At 42.6% G+C, this 25,278-nt stretch overlaps 1 protein-coding gene across 1 annotated transcript in view; it reads left to right on the top strand.

The window, feature by feature from the left end:
- trpm3 (transient receptor potential cation channel, subfamily M, member 3) overlaps positions 1–25,278 on the top strand; it is a 244,938-nt gene that overhangs the window by 154,452 nt on the left and 65,208 nt on the right. The window contains exon 8 of the mRNA XM_056284922.1: positions 10–133. Within this exon, the coding sequence (XP_056140897.1) occupies positions 10–133 (124 nt within the window). The remainder of the gene's footprint in view (positions 1–9; positions 134–25,278) is intronic.

Raw genomic sequence — 25,278 nt, 5'->3', positions numbered from 1 at the left:
CCCTCCCAGAATAATCAACGAGTCTTTGAGAGACCAGCTGCTGGTGACCATCCAGAAGACATTCACCTATAGCCGCACACAGGCCCAGCACCTCTTCATCATCCTCATGGAGTGCATGAAGAAGAAGGAGCTGGTGAGTTTCTCTCTCTCTCTCCTTCTCTCTATCCGTCTATCTCGCTCTCTCTCTTTTCGTCTCATTCTACAGCATGCATAGGCTCAGGAAAACAAACACACACAGTCACATAGATGGCTGCATGTGCACCTGCATGTCCATGAGATAACATGCAAACACGGACACATACAGTGAAACGTGTGCACACAGGCGTACCCCCCCCCCCCCCCCCCGTCACAAGTATACACACGCACACACCTACTGGCAAACCGAGCATTACACCACTTAAAATACCATCATTATAATTCCACACAATACATCAGAAACCTGTGTCACAAATCCCCTGGAAGAAAAAAAATTAACTAGATTAGTAAGACGAAGAAGACAGGGATGGATTTGTTAAAGTCAGCCTTCTCATCATCAAACTTTAACTGACGCAATTACTGTACCATGTTTTATGTATCAAATTGTACACTTAAGTGAATGTAAATGTATGCAGTGGTCTTTAGGCCCTCGAGCTTTACACCTCCTGTCCCTTCGGTGGTATTTAATGGAAGGTGCTGCAGCGGCTGTCACACATGAAACGGAGCCCCTGAGGAGACCTGGTGCAGTTAAGTCTCGGTCCCTTCAGCTCGCTGTCAGTCAAACAGGAAGGACCACTGATGAATGCTGCTGTGTGTGTGTGTGTGTGTGGGGGGGGGGGGTTGCATGTATGTACATGTCAGTGATGGCATGTTTAATCACACCGCTCCATGCAGAAGGGAATAGCACGTTGCATGACGCCACTCTGAGCCAGTTATTGTGGTTTCGTGGACGTGTTGTGACTGAAGGTTTTAAAGGGGTAGTTCTTTTATCCAGGGTTTTTACTGTGTCCTACTTATAGTGAGTCAGTTATACTATTGTGGAAACCTTTTCATGTGTAAGCGTGCAGTTCTAAGGTAAATCGAATGGCGAGCTTAGCCGACCATATCTCAATATGCTGGATGTCTGCCGGGATCATAAGTTTTCCCAAATACATGAAAAATCTTTTTTTAAAACTGTGCTGTCAGCAGGCTTGGCATACAACACAGGGAATTTGCATGCCAATCGCCGTATTTCCATAACGTATTTTTTTGTGTGTTATGAAGTATCGCATTAGAAAAGGTTTATGAAAATGGCAAAATTTGAAGAAAAAAAAAACTTCCTCAATTTTGATGAAAAAAAAGAAAAAGTTTTTACGCTTACTTGAAGTGGTTTTTGCCTTTTTTGAAAAAGAGCCAATGCGTTAAATGGGATACGGGAACACCTTTGCCGATTGAGTTCTGACGTAGTGAACATTTAACTCGCATGACTGATCTGCTTTTTCCACTGCCAGCATCTTCCCAGATATTGCCATAACGGGCATTTCTTTGTTTTCGTCTCTGGACAGTATGAAACACGGCCAGTTATAGCTGACATGCAAGAACAATTATAACTTTCCCAACTGAAACAATTTCCTGAAGACCTTTCTTCATTTTCTTTCATTGACGGCCAAGCCGATTGGTTTTGTTTCTGGTTCGTAACCTCTACTTCTTCTACTCTGTTTACCACAGCCATGCGTACCATAGCCTATACCGCCAACTTCTGACGAAACTACGCTTTGCATAGCATAGTTTATTCCCTACAAACCAGTTGATGGAAAATTAAATTAAGTTTCCTTTATTAATCCGCTCGGGGAAATTCAGTTACTGCAAATTAACCCATCCCAGCTGTGATCTGTGTAGCGAGGAGCAGTGGGCTGCTGCGCCCGGGCACCAACTCGTTTTTTTTTTTTTTTTTCCATTGCCTTGCTCAGGGGCACAGACAGGAATAGAAACCCTAACATGCATGTTTCTTTTGATGGTGGGTGAAACCGGAGCACCCGGAGAAAACCCACCGCAGACACGGGGAGAACATGCAAACTCCGCACAGAGGACGACCTGGGACGACCCCCAAGGGTGGATAACCTCAGGGTTCGAACCCAGGACCTTCTTGCTGTGAGGTGCCAGCACTAACCACTGGGCCACCATGTTGCCCAATGCGCTTAATTTGCTTTTTTTTTTTGCAATATTTCGAAAGTTGGCATAAAATTCGCTTGACAAGCAATGGAAACATGGCTGATGTATCCTGGACAGGCTTAATCTGCAAGTGGAGTTCAGGTTCTCCACTTGCAAAGGCAATCTTTATTTATTATCAAGATCCGCTTATAATAACTATGTCATTTGGATGATCTGTGGGATGAAAGCACAGCGTTTTTATTATAAATTTATATCCGCTACTGGTCCCCACTCCTCCACATGTTTGATCAGCTCAACAACCAATCTGCTTCACTTCTCCAAGAGGGGGACAGTCATCACAAGTGATACAAAGAGACTCAGAAACGAAAATGACAACAAAGACTTAGCAACAGACACTGACACGTGTTCGACAAAACATAATTAAACCGATTTTATTGATATAGCAATAACGTAGAAAAAATAAAAAGGGGAGAAAGGACTAAGAAGAAGGATGTGATCCACAGAGTGTGTGAGGCAGATGCTAGCAGTGTGTATATGCATGTGACATGTCCACCTCTGTGTATGTGAAGTGTCTACCTGTGAGTGCACGGGATTAATCCCAATAAATTCAGGTGTCTGAGATCTGCGACTTATTGTCGTGCCTCCAAGCAGCAGACAGGCTCTGCAGCCGTCCACGGGCGCCACAGTTGTGCAGATACCCCACAACCAAGAGAACAGCCAGAGCCCAAATTACCACGTCCCCAGGGGAACACCAAGCCAACAGGGGGCCAGGAGCCCACAGGGGGGCTAGGATCCCGTAAAGCAGCAAGCCCCGCATGCCCCCGAGGAACACAAACCAGTCCCCAAAAGCACAAGCTGGGTACCCTCGAGCTGCACCCCCACCGCCAACCCCCAGGGGCAGGCACAGGGCCCACCTACAGGCATTGGACCCGAGCTGCGGACGGCAAGCACAGACTGCTGACCTGGAGCCGGGCCCCGCGATCAACAGACCAATGCACTGCCGGCACCGCCCACCCAGCAGGCAGGCAGGGGGTGCCCTATGCCCATCCATGCCCGATGTAGGGGTGAGGCCCACTGCACCGCTGCTGGGTAGAGGCCCCATTCGGCTACATGCACCAAGCATACATCGACATAGCTGAATATACCCGACCCAGGCCACCCAACAGCAACTCCCATCCCCGGGCGGACAGCCAGACATGCGGTCCCCAAAAATCTTAAAAATCATAGTTTTGAGCAAATTTTCTATAATATGCGTACCCGGCAGAAGAATGTGCATATTTATCGGACACAATAATACCCCGGCAACTGAATTATCCCTTTAAATTCTGCTGCACGAACCCACTCAGACATATGCACGCATCAACATACACAGAAACATACATAAACAACACAATAATAATGCCCAACTATCCACAAACGCTGAGATTCACAGTGCAGCACCAGCAGCTGACTTTTTTAATGTTATGAATAATTCATTCTCTATCGGGCTGCGTGCACCAGATAAGCAACTTCGAGCTTTTAGCTTGGCGCTGCAGTACAGTTATCTTATTTACTGCTTGGCTGCTCTTGCTTCAACTCCGTTTCAGCATAGCTTAAATTGTAGCCACTTTTTAATTATGGAAGGGAAACGTTGACCTGTTGCAGAATTTTGCTAATAAATTTGTAACTACAGGCATATGCACCTGCCTGTTTTTGGTCGAGTTTTTTTTTCCCCCAAGCATTTTGAAGTCTATATGGTGAAGATAAAATGATTTCGCATTTCAGAGACATGTCTTAAAAACAACGTGAAACGGCATTCAGAGCATATCTTGTTGTGATCTGTGCCCCATTTACACCTGGCATTACCATGAACTCTGTATCTGGATATCTTATGTGGATAAAAACTTATCTTAATGCATGCTGTAAATGCATATAGCACGCGTTGAAATCAGAATGCGATTGAATGTGCTAGACCACATGCGAAGGTGGTCTGACTCGCATTGGGATCGGATGTTGGGCACAATCCGTACACCGCGTTCCCATTTTGGGAGTGGGTACGGCGCCAATTGTACCATTTGAATATAATTTTCTACTCGTACTTAATCAGAAAAAGCTTTTTGGCTAAGCAAAAAAAAAAAAAGGAAAAAAGAAGACATCCAAATAACCACCTTGGGTAGCGCTGCGTGGCTATAAGCCAGCACAGATAACTCATTTTTATCTCCCTATTTTTGTTCCGATAACAATATTTTATGTCACAGTTTCATTTTATAATACTCAAAACGTTAATTCTAATGAAATACAGCGCTAGAGTACATTTTTAGAAATGTTTCACGTCCCGTGTTGTGTGATGTCATGGCATGGCGTAGCAAGACAGGTAGCATGAAATTGCATTCCAATTTAAAACTATCAAGTAATAAGGACACTTTTTAAAAATGAATTTCATGCTGGATCTTGTTTAATGTAAGATATTGTTTGTTTGTTTTTTTGCAAAGCCAGAGTTTGGCTATTCCCTTGTAACACATGGGGGTAATACAAGGGTGTGTTCTACACCCCTGCCGACATTACACATTCAGATAGCATTTCTTAATTTATTAGAAGGCACCGTGGATGTGAAATCTGACTATCCCTGTCATGTTTCTTTTTTTAAATGTTTGCTAACTCTCTGCCAAATGGAGATACAATCCCAAAGTGGACAGATTGTGGACAAGAATTCATATAAGTATGAGGTGTGAATGCAAAGTGCAAGATCAGATCGTTCATTATCCAGATAAGATATGCGGGTACAGATCATATATTAGTGACAGGTGTAAATTGAGCTATATTTCCAAGTAGAACAGGATGTTAGAGTGGGATAAAATGTAGGGAGGGAAGTAATGTGGTCCTTCAGTATTGGATTGGCTTGTGTACAACATGTTATGTTATTATTGAATGTTGCTCGCCCGCCCGCCCACTCAGAAATGATGGCACAAACACAAGTTAAGGTAATTAGATTTAGATGTAAAATAAGTAAAAAAACACAACCTTGTGATGGACTGGCAGCCTGTCCAGGGTGTCTCCTCTCCTGCCGCCCAATGACTGCTGGGATAAGCTCCAGCATCCCCGCGACCCTGAGCAGGATAAGCAGTTTGGATAATGGGTGGATGGATAAGTAACAAACTGAATTTTTCTTGGGGGGGTGGCATAAGTTATTGAATAAGTGCATAATACAAATAAATATGTTGTTATTATTTGTAATGACCCTATGGTTTCTGTAGAGTAATTTTACTTGATCTTAATCTGGTATGCGATGTTTACAACTGAATTTTCTGATTTGTTGCCTATTTTGAATATCAAATATGGTGGGGTGGGGAGTTGCATAAAGGCAGACAGCATAGACATGTATATAGGCCCACATGCATGTGGGCCTATAGTGGTGGGGCCCACATGAACAATTGTTCACACACCATTTATGCCTATGGGTGATCAAGAGTTTCCAGTTCACTGACATGGATGTCTGGAGTCTGTGAATTGTGGAAGAAAACCAGAGTATCCAGAGAAAACCTGTAAAGAACTTGCCATGTCCATAAGGCCTGGGATCGAACCTTAGACCCTGTTGCTGTGAGGCAACAGTGCTTACCACTAAGCCACAGTACTGCCCTAGCTCATACTAGCCCCACTTAAGGTCTTATTCCTGACATATTAGCTAATATCAAAATCTGTGTCTGATCAGGATGAAATTTTATTTTACACCTGTGTTTTGGTTCCCAAAAGCAGACAGAAGTGCTAGTGTTGCATCTGTAGCATTAGTTCGCATACATCAAATGGATTCTTTAGATGTGTATCTGGCCTCCCACACAGTCGACCTCTTATGATCTCATATGAGCTCGTTAGTTTATGATTTGCTTCCCTTGAAACGATGGCACCTTTTATGTCACAATTAAGTGCTTTGACAGGCCCACACAATGTGGATTAGCAACCAGATCAAAGACATTAAAGAGACTTCCGACAGAACAAGCACAGATGGAACTCCTCCAAACTGATAGTTCACCTCAATAAAATGAAAATCCTTGTAAAGACTTTTAATAAGCTAGTTAAAGACGCTACGGCTGAATCTGTGTAATCTAATTACTTCTAATCAGTGTAATCTTAGATTCTTATTTGAAACTTTCAGTTCAGATAAAAGCTCTAGTTCTGCAGAATTAACTGATTCATCACAGGAGTTGTGGAACAAATCTAAATCTTTTTTATTCCTTTCAGCCATATTCCCAGTGTTAGAGCTGAAATTGTTTTTACACGGGAACTCAAAAGCGCCTTATTGAGAAAATACTATTTCATCTCCTTTAGCTCATTTCACTATCAGCTATTTTCAATGCGATAGCTCAAATGAAACCCTCCTCCCAACTCTTCTCTGGATGTTTTACCCACTAGGCCCGAAAACAAGTTGTAAACACCCCAGTCCTTGTCATTCTTAACAAATCTTCTCCCTGGGACAGTTTCACACATTTAAAGCAAGCCATTGTTAAATTCCTACCCAAGAAGCTTAACCTGAATTTAGATACCCTTAACAGTTAAGAGCCTAAACCTTTTTTTCCCCTTAAATTATTAGTTGAAGCATTCTACTCACATTTAGCAATATTTTAGATAACCACTGTTCTCTGTGTGAGCAGTTTCCTGATTATCCTTTATTTATTTAAATTAGTTTATTGATTTCCATGGGGAAATTGCTCCTCTGCATTTAACCCATCCTACCTGTGTAGCTTGGAGCAGTGGCCAGCCGCCGTGCAGCGCCCGGGGACCAACTCCAGTTTGTCTTGCCATGCCTCGGTCAGGGGCACAGACAGGAGTACTCACCCTAACATGCATGTCTTTTTGATGATGGGGGAAACCGGAGCACCCAGACATGGGGCGAACATGCAAACTCCACACAGAAAGGACCTGGGATGACACCCCCCCCCCCCACAAGGTTGGACAACCCCAGGGTTTGAACCTAGGACCTTCTTGCTGTGAGGCAACAGCGCTAACCACTGCACCACCATGACGCCCAGGTTTAGGTTTTTCTATTCTATTATCCTGCCCTTACCACCTGGGTAGATGAAGGTTCGGGGGCTGGGGTTGGGGGTCTTCATGGCTCCATTCTAGGGCCCTGTGCTCATCTCATTATACGTTTTAGTCCTTGTGTGGTGTTCAGGTCTGTTTTGAATGCTTAATAAAAGAAAAGTGGTGCCATGCAAGAGCACTACAGATGTGATGTCTGCTTTGAGAATGTTGATGGAGAAGTATAGAGAAGGTCAGAAGGAGTGACATTGTGTCTTTGTAGATTTAGAGAAAGCATATGACAGGGTGCCGAGAGAGGAGGTGTGGTATTGTATGAGGACGTCAGGAGTTGCAGAGAAGTATGTAGGAGTGGTGCAGGATATGTATGAGGGAAGTGTGACAGTGATGAGGTGTGCGGTTGGAATGACAGATGGTTTCAAGGTGGAGGTGGGTTTACATCAAGGATCGGCTCTGAGCCCTTTCTTGTTTGCAATGGTGATGGACAGGTTGACAGACGAGATCAGGCAGGGTCTCCATGGGCTATGATGTTCGCGGATGACATTGTGATCTGTAGCAAGAGTAGGGTGCAGGTTGAGGAGAGCCTGGAGAGGTGGAGGTATGCACTGGAGAGAAGAGGAATGAAAGTCAGTAGGAGCAAGACAGAATACATATGCGTGAATGAGAGGGAGGACGGCAGACAGCAGAATGGTGAGGATGCAAGGAGTAGAGGTGACGAAGGTGTATGAGTTTAAATACTTGGGGTCAACTGTTCAAAGTAATTGGGAGTTTGGAAGAGAGGTGAAGAAGAGAATGCAGGCAGGGTGGAGTGGGTGGAGAAGAGTGTCAGGAGTGATTTGCGACAGAAGAATACCAGCAAGAGTTAAAGGGAAGGTTTACAAGATCGTAGTAAGACCAGCTATGTTGTATGGTTTGGAGACAGTGGCACTGGCCAAAAGACAGGAGGCGGAGCTGGAGGTGGCAGAGTTGAAGATGCTAAGATTTTCATTGGGAGTGATGAAGAAGGACAGGATTAGGAACGTGTATATTAGAGGGACAGTTCAAGTTGGATGGTTTGGAGACAAAGCAAGAGAGGTGAAATTGAAACTGTTTGGACAGGTGTGGAGGAGAGATGTTGGGTATATTGGGAGAAGGATGCTGAATATGGAGCTGCCAGGGAAGCGGAAAAGAGGAAGGCCAAAGAGGAGGTTTATGGATGTGGTGAGGGAAGACATGCAGGTGGCTGGCGTGACAGAGGAAGCTGCAGAGGACAGGAAGAGATGGAAACGGATGATCGGCTGGGGAGGCCCCTGATGAGAGCAGCCCAAAGTGATATTGGTAGTACTAGTAATAAAATAAAAGTGATGCAATGAATTCTTTTTTCAGCCTGAGATTTATTGGCCTTGGCTCATTTTCTGTCAAGAATATGTAAAAGAAAACATTTTCACTGAGTGCACACAGTGCACCCCCCCACACATATTACATATGTGATGCTTCCACTGGTCTCGAGGGTAATAAAAGTGTGTAGAGTCTTACTCCTACCTGGGTTGTGTGTGTGTGTGTGTGTGCGTGCGTGCGTGCGTGCGTGCGTGCGTGCGTGCGTGCGTGCGTGTGTGTGTGTGTGTGTGTGTTTTTCAAACCCTGAGAACCAGTCTGCTCCTGCTATTTTATTTCAAAACATTCAATATTTTCTCACCCGGTACCCCAGCTACAAATTGTGGGGGCGGGGGGAAAACAAAGAAATTGCTTTGCGTGTGTGGCTCCTAACCATAATCAATCAGCATGGCAAAAAGAATCGCTGCTCAGAGGGCCTTAGAAATCATTTTTGAAGAGAGAGAAGCTAGTGTGGAAAGAGCGTCTTTCACTTTGGAAGATGAAGAATTTTCCGAAAATGAGGATCATGTCTCTGTCAATTCAGAGTCTGACAGTGAGTCTGAAGAAGAGTAGATTGACCCTCAGTCAGCCCCTGGGCCAGCCTTTCAGCAGCCTGCCCTAAGAGCAGCCCATCAGCAGCCTGCAGGAGGAGAAATATGGATGTCAAAAAATGGTAAAATTGAATGGTCTTATTGCCCAAGGAACGAGCCACTCCTCATGGCTGCCAATATGATAAGGATGCAACCAGGGCCAGATGGCAGATGGCGATTACTCATGTGCAGGACATAACGTCTTCTTTTAAACTTTTCATCACAGACATCATCCAGAAGATGATTCTGGACTGCACTAAATTGGAGGGAAGGTGTGTTTTTGGAGAGAGATGGAAGAAGATGGACCAAACCCATTTACACACATACTTTGGGGTTCTTATCCTTGCTGGTGTTTTCAGATCTAGTGGAGAATCCACAGAATCCCTGTAGTATGCAGAAACTGGCAGAGAACTTTTCTGTGCAACAATATATCTGGAAGACTTACATATCATTTCTAGGATTATTTGCTTCAATATGGAGACACCAGACCAGCTCAGAGGCAGGGAGACAAGCTAGCTGCGATCAGGTTAGTGTGGGACATTTGGGTGGACTGCCTTCACTTGATTTACAATCCTGGGTCCAACGTTACTGTCGATGAGCAGCTTGTGCCATTTAGGGGCCACTGACCCTTCAGGCAGTATATGCCATCTAAACCTACAAGATACGGAATCAAGATCTGGGGTGATTGTGATGCTGCTTCATCATATGCATGGAATTTGTGATACTCTTCTATTCTAAACCGAGGTTAGACAGAGGGAAGCTCCAGACGCGACGGCTTTCTCGAGGAGCTAGGCAAAGCGTTGCTAAGAACTCAAATCCAGACGAGACAAATACCCTTAGAACTTCAGCCATTGTGAGATGGATTCAGGAGAAGGATGCTGATGCCCCATCCACCCAACCAATAGAACCACCAACTCCAGTACCTGAAGTATGTGTGAGGGATGTTGTTGAATGTGTGTCTGACTCTCCACCTTGGCCTACTGTAACTACATATGTGAGTGGAGTGAGTGAAAGAGAGGCGTTAGTGACATTTCCGATTTTAAGTGTTTTCATCATTTTAGGTTGCAGCTGGTAGCAACAACAAACTGTATCAGCTCTCAGATGTGCATTGCTTTGGATAAAACCATCTGCTAAATTGTAAACTGTAAGAAGTGATGTGATGTATGTGAACCCAAGAAGGACAGGAACACAGTACACATGCATCAAGTGCAAGATGTACATTTGCAACACACACAGTAAAATTCTGTCCCTCGTGTGATGTGTAACCAGGATGAATTTGTGTTCAGTTGGGCTGTTTTATCATTTTAAAAAAAACTGCATGTAAAATTTTTTTCCCCCATTTGTTCAGTTGAAAGCAATAAACATCAAAATGTGATGAAACCCTTGTCTCATATATATTTGTTCAAGGTAAACATATATTCCACACATCTTGATTACGATTGATTTTTATGCAAAAATCACATTTTATCACAAAGAAACAAAGTTGTTTTATTGATAAATCTAGCAGAGGTAAAGTCCGCGGTGGTGTAGCGGTCTAAGCATCGGCTTTGTGTCGATGCAGTTGCCCACTGGGGACCGGGGTTCGCGCCCTTGTCTCATCAGATCCGACTATGGCCGGACTCGATGAAGCAGCAATCATCGGCAACGCTGTCTTCGGGAGGGGGGCGGAGTCGACTTGTGTTCGTCACGTGAATGCGTCTTTGTGTGTGTCGGAAAAAAACAGTGATTCGGCCTGGAGTCGCCTTGTCACGAAAGTGGGGAGGCGGTCTCCTTCGAGACTGCCGGCCGGGGAGATGCAGTTGGCGAACGCATGCGCAGTACGAGGGTGGGTGTTTGAATTAAAATAGGGATCGATTGGCCACTAAATTGGGAGAAAAAAGGGAAAAATCAGAAATAAAAATTTTAAAAAAAATCTAGCAGAGGTAAATGGCAAATATTAACGGTGTTTGTTATCTAAATTGCTTGTAGTAGAGATAAAGTCATCATCTGTTAAGGTTTTTTTTACATAATTTATTATGGCTGTATTGTTTTAAACAGAGGTGGGACCAAGTCATTGTTTTGCAAGTCACAAGTAAGTCTCAAGTCTTTGCCCTCAAGTCCCGAGTCAAGTCCCGAGTCAAGACAGGCAAGACTCGAGTCAAGTCCCAAGTCAAGACCGACAAGTCTCAAGTCAAGTCCCAAGTCCTACCGTTTGAGTTTCGAGTCCTTTCGAGTCCTTTTAACAACAGAGAAATAATATTTACACAGATCATGTATGCTTTTAAGATCTGTATTTATTTATCAAACCTTTTTTTGCAAGAACATTGTTCAAACACAATTGAAAGAAACAAATGCAAATGTAATTTGCACAAAAAGTGCTGACATTGTATTTCCATAGCATATTGCACTATAACTAGTTGCACAGCAGTTTCTATCCTGTATTGTATTGATCTCATATCATATTGCAAAACCGTTTTCACCTTCAACTAGACAGGTCTTTTTGACTCCTTTCAAAACTTAAATCTAGCCTTAACCTTTTCCAAACATGTCATCACTTAAAAAAAAAATCCTCACTCCCCAAAAAATTATCTGAATTATCACTTCTGAAAAACTGCACCGACTTTCTGGAAGTGTCTTCACTTTTGAAAAATTTCCTTAAGATTCAAGTGTCCTGACTTTCCAAAAGTGTTTGTTTCTGTCTCAAAATATCCTCATTTTTGTAAAACAGTCTTCACCTTAAAACTTAAATCTAGCCTTAAACTAAAAACCATGTCTTCACCCTCAAACAGGTATTTAGATGAAGTGAGGATCACAAAAACAGTCCTCCAAAAAATGTTACTTTTCCAAATGTGTCACCACTTTCTAAAAAATATTTTTCAGTCTTTTTAACTCCTTTCAAAACCTAAGTGTAACCGTAACCTTTTCAAACATGGCACCACTTTATAAAAGATATCCTCACTCCCAAAAAAATGATCTGCATTCTATTAAAGTTTCCTGACTCTTCAGATGTGTTCATCTTCATCACAAAATATCCTCAGTTTTGCAAAACAGTCCTAATTTTTGTAGTTTTCAAAAATTTTCTCCAAAAATGTCTTCACATCTTCAACATATCCACACTTTCCAAAAACTCTCCTTCCACTCCAGCGTGTTCACATCCTGCGTTACGGTCCTCACAGATATAGAAACACGCACAAACATAAATCTACATGTAATATATTCACGCCTCTATCAGTTCCTGTTGCTCCCTTGATAAAAATCTTTGTGTATATATACATATATATATACACACATGGAGGCTAAACCGCTAAAATAATTGGTACGCATCCATAGAGAGACTGAGACTGGTGTTTGTGTGTGTGAGTGTGTGAGAGAGAGAGAGAGAGAGAGAGAGAGAGAGAGAGAGAGAGAGAGAGAGAGAGAGAGAGAGAGAGAGAGAGAGAGAGAGAGAGAGATTGGAAGGGGGGGCGGAGGGCAAATACATGAACATAACAATGAGCAGGGTTGTGCTTTTCTATGTCAGGGCCCTATGCTGCATTGCATTTGCAAAAGATCAAATTGGCCAAAAGTCTGTCAGTCATTTGTGCACGATGGGGACGTAGTATGATGCCACCATGGCTGAAAACTCGCTCCACTGGAGCACTAGAGGCAGGCACCGCCAAGACTCTGATGGCCACTCGGAAGAGTGAAGGAAGAGTCTTCATGTTCAGTGCCCAGAACAAAAGGGCAGCCTGTCCTTCGGATATGTCAAGGTAGTGACTTAGCTGTAGTGCTGGAGTGGTCCCAACATCCTTCTTCTGCCTCTTATGGTATGCAGCAAACAGCCCTTCTCCTTCTCCAAGATCCTCTTGCTCTTCTTCATCAACCAGAGACACAGGTTGCTCAGTCTCTGCAGCATCTTGCAGGATTAATTCTGGCAAAACATGTAACAGCAACAGCAGAAACAAAAGACCCCTTATTACCATTGATGTTGGTGATAGTGTTAGACTGAAAAATGTAATTATTGTTGCAGTCAATTAGATCAGATTATGAGGAAAAAATTTGCATTAAAGTCAATAATATTTACCTTTAACTTGTTGTGCCACCTCTGCCTTGATGTCACGATTGACCAGCACATGGGGCTCCACCCACAGCAGAGAAAAGGCTGGATCCAAGGCGGCTGCTTTGAGGTAGACTGGGTCTGAAAAGGGGGCAGTGATCCCATCTTGAGTCCTGGCCATTTTCACGTTAATGAAGATCCCAAGAAATCTTTTTTTCAGGGATACCTGGAGACTTCTGACCAGGCCGCTCAGGAAACGAACTTGAGACTTCAGCTTCTCAAGGTGGTGATTGAGGGACAAGACGGATGGAACAACTGCACTGATTGTGGTTACCTTCTCCCCCTGTGTCAAATCAGTTGCTTCTCCAAACGGCTTCAAGATGTCCACCAACTCCTTCAACAGAGTCCACTCTCGTGGTGTGAATGACAACTCCTTATGCCCAGCCTTTTCTAGAACAGCACAGTTTTAGATGATCACACTGGAGAACTGCCTTCACTTGCCTCAGTGTTGAGTTCCATCTTGTGTTGACTGCAGCAGGGATGCCTTTCTGTTCCCCAAATTCACTATCAAACACATCTTTGAATGTTGTGCTTGTGTGCTGCAGTGAGCTAAGTTTAGATAACTTGGAAAGAGAAGGACATACCACTTTTGTTTCTTTCAAACCGTCTCCCACCGCCAGTTGAAGAGTGTGCGCAAAACACTGCAGGCGCTGTTTCTTTGCCATAGCAGCATCTACCGTTTGCTGATCTTCCAGGGTTAAGTCACACCAGAGCTCAGGGTCATCAAGATGATCTCCGTCATCATCATCCTCTTGTTCACTGGGGAAGCACACAGTGAATGCCTTTCGCATGTTAGCAGCATTGTCACTAATAATGTAGTCCAATTTATCTTTGATGTTGTATTCATCACATATTGACTCAAATTGGTCACAGATTCGTTCAGCTGTGTGTGAGCCTTTGAAGCGGTTGAAAGCCAAGAGATTAGTCTTTAGCTGTATCCTCTCTGCCTCTTTCTCTATCCAGTGGACAGTGACACCAAGGAATCCCCTCATCTTTCGGTCAGACCAAATGTCCACAGTGACTGAAACATGGTCAGTGTTGCTCAATTGAGTTTTTAATTTTGAACGTCTCTCCTCAGCGAGGCTCTCTGTTTTTGATGTCAACGTTCTGCGACACACTGGGCTGTACTTACTGTCAAGTACCGTCAGAAAGTGCCGGAAACTCTTGTTTTCCACAATAGACAGGGGAAAGTTGCAATCAATAATCAAGTCGGACAGTATTGCATTGGTGATAGCTCTATGCTGTGGATGACTCATGCTGTAATGCCCTACACGACAGTCCAGGAATTGTGAGATTGAAGGCTGTTGTGGTTCATTTATGATGCTTTTGTTCATCTGGTATTCTTCAAATCTGTAACAGGTAAGCATATGAAACAGATGTCAGAAAATCCCTTATAGCCACACATGAATTGTATTTGAAACTACTCTTTACTCATATATGAATCGTAACATTGTGTTAATATTAATTTTGTGTTAATATTAATTGTATACTGTATTAGTGTGTGTGTTGTAACATTACATTAATAAAATCAATTTCATTGTCATTGTACGCTATATTCATAATATTTTCACTGCTTTACCTTGCCATCAAACAGCCCTTTCCGTCAGGAAACTGAAGTTACATGCTTGTTAATTCACTCTCTCCAGCACACCAGATTCCATTGACAAAAACAGCAATTTTACCTCGCATCACACCTCAATGAGGCAGCAGTAAACAAGCAACTCCCGTGTGCTGCAAAGTAAAATTGCTATTTTTGTCAATGGAATCTGGTGTGCTGGAGAGAGTAAGATATACTTCGCTTTCCTGTCAGGGGGGAAAACTCGTCTGGCAGCAAGCTAACATGGTAACGTACACATATTCTTAACATAGAGTACATTTAAACTGACCTTGACTTGATTAGGTTTGCTTATGTTTTACTGCTGACAGCAGTCTACTGTGTGTGTGATACACTGACTAAGCACCTTAACTAAGCACCTTATACAATCCCGCTTCAAACATCCCCAACTGTCCTGTTACAATATGATGAGTAGGAGTAAGGGGATGAACCCGCAGTGGATGCAGATTACCGTGTTTGCAAGGTGACGTTAACAGTGAGTTGACACTCTCATTGATTTAACTATGCAGCTAGCAATGACGTTACTTAGCCGATAAGCTAGTTTTAGCTTTCATTCAAAACTTACCGTTCTTTGTGCAACTTCAAATGTCGAACGAAGTTCGAAGTTGTTGCGCCTCCGTCCCTAATCTTCGACCCGCATGTTTTACATACTGCAGTTCGTTTTCTGTTGACCACCTCATAATTTTTATACCCAAACGAAACGATCTTTGGTATCATTTTGCTAACTGGCGCGTTGTTATCTGTTATTCGTCATTGGTTGTCCTGTAATTTGATTGGTTGGATGCTGTCGGCTCAAAACAACGTGGATCTAATTTGATTGGATGTCGTGCCGACAGCGCGCCATCTCTCACACACACACACACACACACACGCAGATGCACACGTGTATGTACAAAGACAGATAGAGCGGTCCATGTCAACATACTTTTTAATCTTTGGGTTTGGGGAAAGTAGCAAGTCTTTTCAAGTCAAAAGGGTCAAGTCCAAGTGAAGTCACGAGTTACTGATGTTAAAGTCCAAGTCGAGTTGCAAGTCTCTTTACATTTCGTCAAGTCGAGTCTAAAGTCATCAAATTCATGACTCGAGTCTGACTCGAGTCCAAGTCATGTGACTCGAGTCCACACCTCTGGTTTTAAATACCTCAAAATGTTGTGGGTCCACCATACCCGCAAATATTGGGTGAATAACAACACGAACACCATACAAGGGTTAAGGCCAAGTTATTCCCAAGTATGTCTCATTTTCCTGCTATGCTGATGATATACAGCTCTAACTGGCTTATATCCAGATAACCTTTTTGCATCAATAATGCGGTAGTATGGATTTCATGCCTGCCATTAAGGTCAGGCGGACGTCTTAAAACTTTGTAAAACTCAGTGAAAACAAAACGTTTAACTGTCCCTGGCACTGCAGCCAAAAGGGACCAAATCAGGGCAGCATTCGAGCTCTTTGTCTTTCAATGAAATACACAAGTGAGAAACAAGTGAGAAAACTTATTTTTGATTCGGACCTCACATATACGAAGCAATTATACTGCTTAACTAAAACTTCCTTTATCAGCTTGGAAAAGACAGACACTACTGTCCCTGACACTGAAAAAGAAATTCATAATTTTATCAGCAGCAAACAGATTTTTTTTTAATAATCAAAGCAAAATAATGCACTGCAAGTACACAGCAAACCCAGGAAAAGAGCACATCACCTCAGTCTTAACTTCCCTGCAATTGCTTTTTGTATAGATTTTTTTTAGTAGCTCAGCCTAACCTCTTCATCACTCCTAAAATCAAGTATTTTTGTATCATTTATAATCTTACCTTTCACTCTTTTCCCCTGTCATTTCTGTGTTCCTGTATCTATGAAGCTGCTTTTTAAACCTTTGGTTTGGAAGTCCTATGTAGTAGATATAATTGTTCTAATTTGATTGGATGAGTAAATTTAGATTATTAGATTTATGACACCTTTGTCATTGTCATCATTATGTATAATACTTACTCGCACATACATAAAACCAAAGGCATATGCACAGGCAAGCCCATGCACACACAGAACCATGTGCAAACATGTTTCTATAAAATGGTTTCATGCAGCCAGCATGATGTTGGTCACAGTTGCAGAGGGTATCATTGGATAGATTTCATCTCCAGGGGTATTCTGGTGGCGGTTGATTGATGGGCCACAGCAGGGGTGGACTGGCAACAAAAAACAGCCTGTGAATTTGCTCTCAAGCGGCCCATATTTGATACACCACGTTTGAACTGAAACAACATTTTTGTTGATTAACAAATCATTAATTAAAAAAACACACAATCTGTTAATGTGTATTGTTTTTGATAGGGTCATATGTAAACCGATGAAATAAATTTCCAAGGTTTTCCTCCCCATGTTTGTGTGTACAGAAAGGAAAAATTCAAAGTTGAATTAATGAATTCATTTTAAACTCCATTGTTCAGTGGCACTGGCTGGTGGTCACACACATCTGTCTCCATAGAGGTCCCAGCAAAGACTTCCTCAAAACCTTCCCTGTCTGACTCAGGTTCATCCTTTTGTTAAAAATGCATAAAACGACATCATTTGGACTGTCTGACATGAGCGTCAAATATTGTTGTATTCATTAAATTCATGATGAATAGTCCAACCACGACATAGGCAAATGCGGTGTATTATACAACAGACCTGCCAGTCATTCTATTTCTTGTAATGCAAGAATAAATAACTTGAATGAAGTCGTCCAGCCTGATCATATGAGTGATGTATTGTGCTCTAATGTACTTCACAGTCACGCAATAACATTCAATAGTGCACCTCCAATTGGGTCTGTGGAGGTTCCTGCTCCCTCCTACTCCATCCTTTCCCTTTCTTGTTCAGAGCCATGTTCACCTGTTTGTTTAGAGTGTAGAGTAAGGATTTAACAGATCGTTTTTATTTCTGGGCTGGCTATCAAATATTATATGCCTTATAGGCTATAATGTGAAAAACAATTTATGAGTAGTCTCGAAGAAAATGATCAAATTTACATGTTTATTTTACCCATTTATGGTCGAACTTTATGACCTTTTTGCTTTGACTTAAGAGAAATTTATCGTAAACTTCTCTAAACGTTTGTACACCGAGTCCGATTTGTCAGACCTTAGAAATGGTCAAACCTGCAGCAGGACTCTAGCATTGAAACCCCAAGGTCAACAAAAAGATTTTTTTCTTTAGTTAGTTCTTTAGTTAGTCCACAGCACATAACATGTAAGCATGGCAAAGCACCTGCTCCCTGCTCACTGATGTTTCTGCCTCTTTGCCAGTGTCCTGATCATCGCCTGCAGACTGCTCAAATAAATCCCTCATCTTAGCGACCTCAGCCAACAAAGCCTTCTCCTTTTTCTTTTTTTCTTTTTTCTTTCTTTTTTTTTGGGGCACACCTTCTCTAGTCTTAGGTTTTCTCTTTCTATCCATGTTTCGGCAACAAGTGCAAGATACTTTTAATGAGTGCTGGATACTAACTACCCAAGTGCTAGGTACTTTTAACAGGTGCTGGATACTAACTACCCAAGTGCTAGACACTTTCAATGAGTGCTGGATACCAACTACCCAAGTGCTAGATACTGTCAGTTGTGATGGCAGCTGCTACCTGCTATTGTGGATTGCACCAGCTGTGTCGCTGCAGCTAAGATGACCTATATAATATATAGTGCCGAGGTTCGGGAAAAAAAGACCGACCCTCACAACACAGACCCAATGGGAAAATTCCCAGACTTCTTGATGACAAGTCTGCACCTGGGCTACACTGATGGACCTTGGAACAAGACAGCACACCACATAAGAACATATGAAACATACACCTGGAACATCTGTAAATTGCAGACAACCTAATATCTGGGGGACGTAGCCTCGTGTTAAACTTACTAAAATGTTACTGATGTGATACTGAACTTAAGCAGGAGCAAAAAAAGGGAATACAGTATGTTGGCTAGCATAACTGAAGTCCTGTCAGACTGTTTCTGTCTTGCTTTGGCAGAGCAGGATTTTCCAAGCTGTTTTTCTGACACTGTCAGTGTCAGACATTCTGACCCCAAAGAAGAAATTTGTCTTTTGGCTTTCCCTTCTCTGCAGGGAGGTCAGAGCACAGGGTCATCTACAAAACAGTGTCCCTGGACCTGGTCTGGGGAGGCAGTCCTGCTCAAGGACACCTTAGTAGGTGAAAAAATGCGATCACAAACATTTAACTCACACGTCTCCCTTCTTATTGGGTTTGAAGTCAGGCAAGGCAATAAGTTTAGCCAAGCACCAGCATGGAAGTTGATGTATATTGCAACTAACAAACCCATTACATTAACTACCTGATAATGTCAAACTTGGAGAAAAAAATATTAAAAAGTCCCTTTGAATTAGTTTAAATGTGATAAAAACAGCTAATATGATTATTGCTAAATAAGAATCGCCATTTTTTTCCTTAATTTGTAAAACTTTTATTCGATTACCATGCAGTTTTAACATCGTAAAGATGCTCTTTTATAATGAAGCGATAATAATGTTGATTAACAATGTAATTTTTTATTTTCTTTTTTTTTTTACCCTCTGCTGCTATCTACACCTGAATTTCCCTTCAGGGAGGAATAAAGGTTATCTTATCGTAGTTACTTGTTAGAATCCTGAGGTTCTTCTAGTCTTATGTTAATGCTTAAAAATAGTAAATTGAATTTAAAAATCATGGGTTTTTTGTAAAGAGATCTTTCTTTTTTCCTTGCGTTGTTCTTTATGGAGATCTATACTTCACACTAAATGTGTGTGATCATAACTTATTTATTACCTCAGAAAACAGATTAAATTGAATATTGTTGCAAAAACGGTCATAACCCACTTGTCTAAGTACAAGTGTGGATTTCTTCCACTGTGTTGTCAGCGAAGAAATATTGGACTCAGGTTACCAACCCCTTGCTTTGACCAGATGGTTTATAAAGTTGCATTGTAGTGATATAATTGATCGCTCTATCCTCTTGACTTGAAGCTGCCGTGTAGAATTTTTATGTGAGTGTATCATCCTCGAATATCTTGTGATCGCTCATGTTTGTTTGTCTGAAAAATGAGACAGTTGCGGTGAAATTGGTTTATTCTACGCTCAGTTTTCACTCTTTCCCAGGGCTCAAAACACCATGACTAGTACCGCTGTTACACCACAGTCTGTGACCCGTGAGATTATGTGGCCCTTATTATGCCCTTAAAACACACTATCTCAGCTACCCCCCAGATGCTAAAACTAATCCTAACTACACCAAACCCACATCTAAAATTAACCATCTCCAACCTAATGCCTAAACTTAACCTTTTGTAACCGTGGTATCCTGGTTGAAATAGTGTCAAGGCTCATGATTGAAGAAGGTCTCTGACCAACAGCTTGCAAATAATAAAAGGCTCTTGCACAGATTTGAGTGTGCGGATGCTTTTATCTTTTTATTCAGTCTGAAATAGTGGGCTTTAAAAAAACAGAGTCACACAATCTGATGGGTCACAGATTTTGGTGTAGCTAGCAACTGCTTCACAAAATAGTCAACATAGCAGACATTGACAAGATAGCAGAAACCTCAGTAAGGAAAAGGAAGAAGCCTGTATGAGAGGAGGATAAAAAGACAAAGAAGGAGAGTGATAGAACACTGTCGAAAACGAGAGTAAATCACGCCAGACATTCATTCGTTGGCGAGAGCCCCGAGAGCTGAAGGAGTTCAAGGCCGATGTGGAGCTGGCTTTTTTTCTCCTAAACATGTATCAAATTGTGTTCCTGAAGCCATTTTTTTTCTGGACCATTGTTAGCTCTGTCTGTGGTTGTGTATGAGGGCATAGCTTATTTAGTCGAGTCAGAAACCTGTACAACTATTTAGTTATGTAGATAACTTAGCTAGCCTGACGTGGGCACCACGAGCCCCAAACTTGTGTTAACACAAGTTGTCCAAATGAAAAGCTGAGGTTATAGCATCATGCTTTGTTGCCATTGGCGATCATATGAACAGTGTCATAAAGCAGTACGTTAATATTCTCAGGGCTTCCAGCTAAGGTTGCCACCTTCTATGTGGATAAATAAGGGACACCCCCCAAGCTCCCAAACCCCCACCGCAAGAACTACATCTTCTGCCCCCTGGTGATGCAGTGATTTTTTGGGGGGGGAATCCAATGCACCGATTCACACGATCTGAAATGCTTTATTGCAAGACAAAATGACAAATTCACTTAGAATTACAAGTGTAACAAAAGTATTTGTATTAAACTTTGGATTTGGGGTGGCACGGTGGCGCAGTGGTTAGCACAGTTGCGTCACAGCAAGAAGGTCCTGCCTGGGTTTGAGCCCCAGGGTAGTCCAACCTTGGTGGGTCATCCCGGGTCGTCCTCTGTGTGGAGTTTGCATGTTCTCCCCGTGTCTGCATGGGTTTCCTCCGGGGGCTCTCGTTTCCTCCCACAGTCCAAAGACATGTAAGTCAGGTGAATTGGCTGTACAAAATTGTCCCTAGGTATGAATGGGTGTGTGTGTGTGTGTGTGTTGGCCCTGTGATGGCCTGGCGGCCTGTCCAGGATGTCACCCTGCCTGCCGCCCAATGACTGCTGGAGTAGGCTCCAGCGTCCCCGCGACCCTGAGAACAGGATAAACGGTTCAGATAATGGATGGATGGACTTTGGATTTTTCATACTGATTGGTTTGACACAAACAAGACTGAAACATCACAAACCTAACATTGTGTCCATCCAAACAAATGGAAACCATCAGTAACTGCAAGCGACTGAGGGTGCTATTTTTAACTGTACGAGGCAACCACCAAGTTGGGCATAATGGCAGTGCTGATGGAGTGACACTGACGTGCAATCTCACACAGCATGCAGAGCTTTTAAGTCTGTAGCTCACCACTTCAATTAAACTTCTCCTCTCAGCTTGTTTAAGTGGTTTGATTTTACATGTTGTTATGCTATTCTCATTACTTTTAAGACCTGGTGTATCTATGTAACGACGTGTACGAAAATACGGGACAAATCACATCCCTTATTGATTCAATATGGGACGCAGCATTTTATTTTCCAATACAGGACGGCCCCATATTATAAGGGACAGGTGGCAACCCTACTTCAAGCCCGGGGACATGGTGTGAAAACTAAACGTAAAATCGACCAGTTTTCACTATGATTTATATATTGTACTTTTATAAATGAACATATGTGCAACCACAAGATATTCGATGGTGATACAATTGCATAAAAATTCTTCACATTTCAGCTTTAGGTCTGCCAACGTGTTGTACATATATATCCGGTGGATGATATCATTCGTGAAAAGGCATCAGTGCACCACAGCCACCCGCCCATGTTGTGTAAATCTGCAGTTTTATAGCGAAACCTTGTGTCAGCAGCAGTGGACAGCATAAATCAAGCGAGTAAGCAGGGTCATGAAATCTTTAAGAATAGATAAAAAAAAGGCGTACAAATGCTACTAAAAGATGAAGTAAACCAACTTGAAGTGAAGTTTCTGATGATTGTGTGTTGGTTTTTTTTACACCGTCAGTACAGTAAGTGTTATAATCCCTCAAAAAGTGTAAAACCTTTTCCAATACAATAAATGACTAGTAGTATAACATTGTTTCACAGTATCAGGAAAATATATACTGTAGTATCAGGGCAAAGATATTATAGTATCATCTGGTATTTTATTACATTAACAGGCTTTGTTACATTTTTGGCCTTTGTCTATAGATATTGTGTTTCAGTTTTGCTACTTCTGTTACTTTCTGGAAGTTGTTGCATTATCAGTTGCTACAAGCTAGTATGTAACACTTTTACGGTGGCCAGTAATAAATGTTCCTAGATAGTAGAGTTCACATCTAGCTTAGCCAAGCGATATTGTGAGTTCAAATCCAGGGCGATAATACTGTACATGCCAATGTAAGAACAATAAACACAGTCAAATTAAGGACATTATTATCATGCCTTGCACAGTAGTGAAGACAGTCGGTGTTGTGCCCCAGCCAAACAGTCTCTCTGGACCTCAGAACCCATTCCTAAGCGGTACACCGTAGTGCAACGGGCTCAGTAGATAAAGAGGTTGCCCCACGGTGACAGCTTACTTGTCAAGTGATGCCATCCATTGACCAACAGAGTGGTTCCTCTGCATGCCGTCTGATGTTTGTGCCATTGGTCCGATGGGGCTCCTGATCCTATTGGGCTGTTCTGCCGCGAACACCATCGAGCGCCCTGCTGCCAGCACCTTCTTGGATTTAAATTCGGGGTTACCTTCCCCTAGCCTTTGCCTAAAGAGGCAAATCTACTGGGCAGTAGAATAAAGTGACAAAACAGAGTTGTTAAAGTGATACTGACATCAAAATCGGAAAATTCCTATTGATAGGCTATGTTCCGAGTTGGAATGTGACCACGGAGAAATTCAGTGGCCAAAACAGCGCGTCTGTGGCCACTCGAGAGACATCTGTGATTGACTGTAGATGGTGTCCAATGACAAATTGTGCCGGTGGATACGTAGGCACCAGTCAATTTGCATATAGGGTGTGTCCATAGCGAGATGCTATAAAACCACGGAGAAGCCGTTCTTTCGCCCCCTCCTGCTAGCTACGTGGCTCGAGTTTGTGCTATTTATCTAAGACTTTATTATCGATCTTGCTGCGGCATATTGCTATCTATCTATTACATCTGTCTATCTACCCCCTCCCCATCCACCCCTGTATGTCTGTTATGTTTATCTGTCATCTCGTTTCACCCCGTTTATTGTAAAACGACTTGTGAGTATTCGAAAAGCGCTATATAAGTTAATTTTATTATTATTATTATCTAGCTATCTATCTATTTATCTAAATATCTATCATCTATCTATCTTTCTAACAGTTATTTGTATCATCGAACATATTATTCGCCAAGTTGTATTGCACTGCCGTGCCGTAGGCCTACCACCATTTCTTCCTACAGCAAGTGACGCGCGGTACCGAGCCCCACCCACGCGAACACCCAGGAAGACAGTAGCTAACCGCTTTGAATTCATAAAACCACACCTATGTTCGGTTATGATTCAAACTCCCAATGTTAAAAAATGTGTTCAGAAAGGGCATGTCAGTCTGTCTTTAATGCTATTCAGTGGAAACAGCACTCTTCCCTGTGCATCTTCCACATAATGGAAGAACTTTGCTCGACGTGTGTGTGTGTGCTGCAGTCATTAGCACCCATGCACCATACAGAGTCTTGGAAAGTCATAATGATCATAGTAACAGAGACAGACGGAGACACAGAGTTCACAACAGCCAGCGTCCATAATGGTTGTAAGCATGAAAGGTAGAGACAGAAGAAAGTGGCGAAATCAAGGTGAATGAGGAAGAGAGAGAGAGAGAGATGTCTAGAGGATAACCCCCCTCAGCTGCCTGAGATCTTTCCGTCACTCCCACGGAGGTGGATTTACCAGGCAACAACTAACCCACCCATTCATCAAAGTGAACGACATCACATGGGTCTGTCCTCATCCCCACTTAAACGGGGCATTTGTCTGCTGGTGTGTGTGTGTGTGTGTGAGAGAGAGAGAGTGTTGGTTTCTATCTTCTCTGTAAATGTGAAAGAGAGAAGAGTGTTTTTGTACCTTGTGTGTGCGTGCACGTACACATTTCCGTCTGTGGGGCTTTGTATGGGCGTTCCTGCGTGTGCTCTTTTGACAAGGAAACATCCATTGTGAGGCGAGGGAGGCAGAGAAAGGTCACGTAGGATGAAGAGGGAGACCAAAGGTGACAGTCAGAGAGAGATAGAGAGCGAGAGAGAAGAAAGATAAGTAGAGGAAGATAAAGGCGTCCCCTTGCTTTTGCCTAATTTCCACCATGGCGGTTAATTCATGTAGACATTTTATGCTCGAGTTGTTTCCCCTTTGCCTCTGTTGTGTTCATTATACTGAAGGCTGTTTGTGCGTCGTCTGAATAAGCAGCACATTCTCAGTGCAGAACACACAAACTCAACTGCATGTGTACATTATGTGTACCAGTATGTTTACTGGTATGGGTTTTTGTGCCAGTGTCAGTAAGCATCTGCCTGCAGTCTTATCCATGTGCAAATGCTTGTGTGTGTGTGCGTGCAGAAAGCATGACACATGAGCATATTTAGCGTAATATTTCTCATCCTGTGTCTGTGATTGTGCAGCCATCCATACCTCCATCCAACCAGCGGTGTGCCCTGCCTTTCTCCTCCCTCTCACCAGGCGATGTTGTTCCGCTCCATATTCTGGTTGTACCGATGTTATACCAGAGGTATTGAGTATTAGGTTTTTCTGTCAGTAGTGAGTAGTATATCCATGTGGGTATTCTACGTCACTACTGGAGCTGCGTACTGGAGTTTCTCGTTAGTGTGCTGCTATGAAGTCAGTTAGGAAGCAAATCATACAAATAAAACCAGCCTATCATAGCAACAGACGGTAAAGCTGCAAATGATCCGCTGTGTTTCCATTTGGTCAGATGTGGGTGTTGTATGACTCATTTTCCACTGAAAATTCCCTTCTGGGAGACTCAATA

Source organism: Lampris incognitus, chromosome 1 (genome assembly GCF_029633865.1).
Source record: "Lampris incognitus isolate fLamInc1 chromosome 1, fLamInc1.hap2, whole genome shotgun sequence".
Classification (NCBI taxonomy): domain Eukaryota; kingdom Metazoa; phylum Chordata; class Actinopteri; order Lampriformes; family Lampridae; genus Lampris; species Lampris incognitus.
This window is presented reverse-complemented; position numbering and strand designations above follow the sequence as displayed.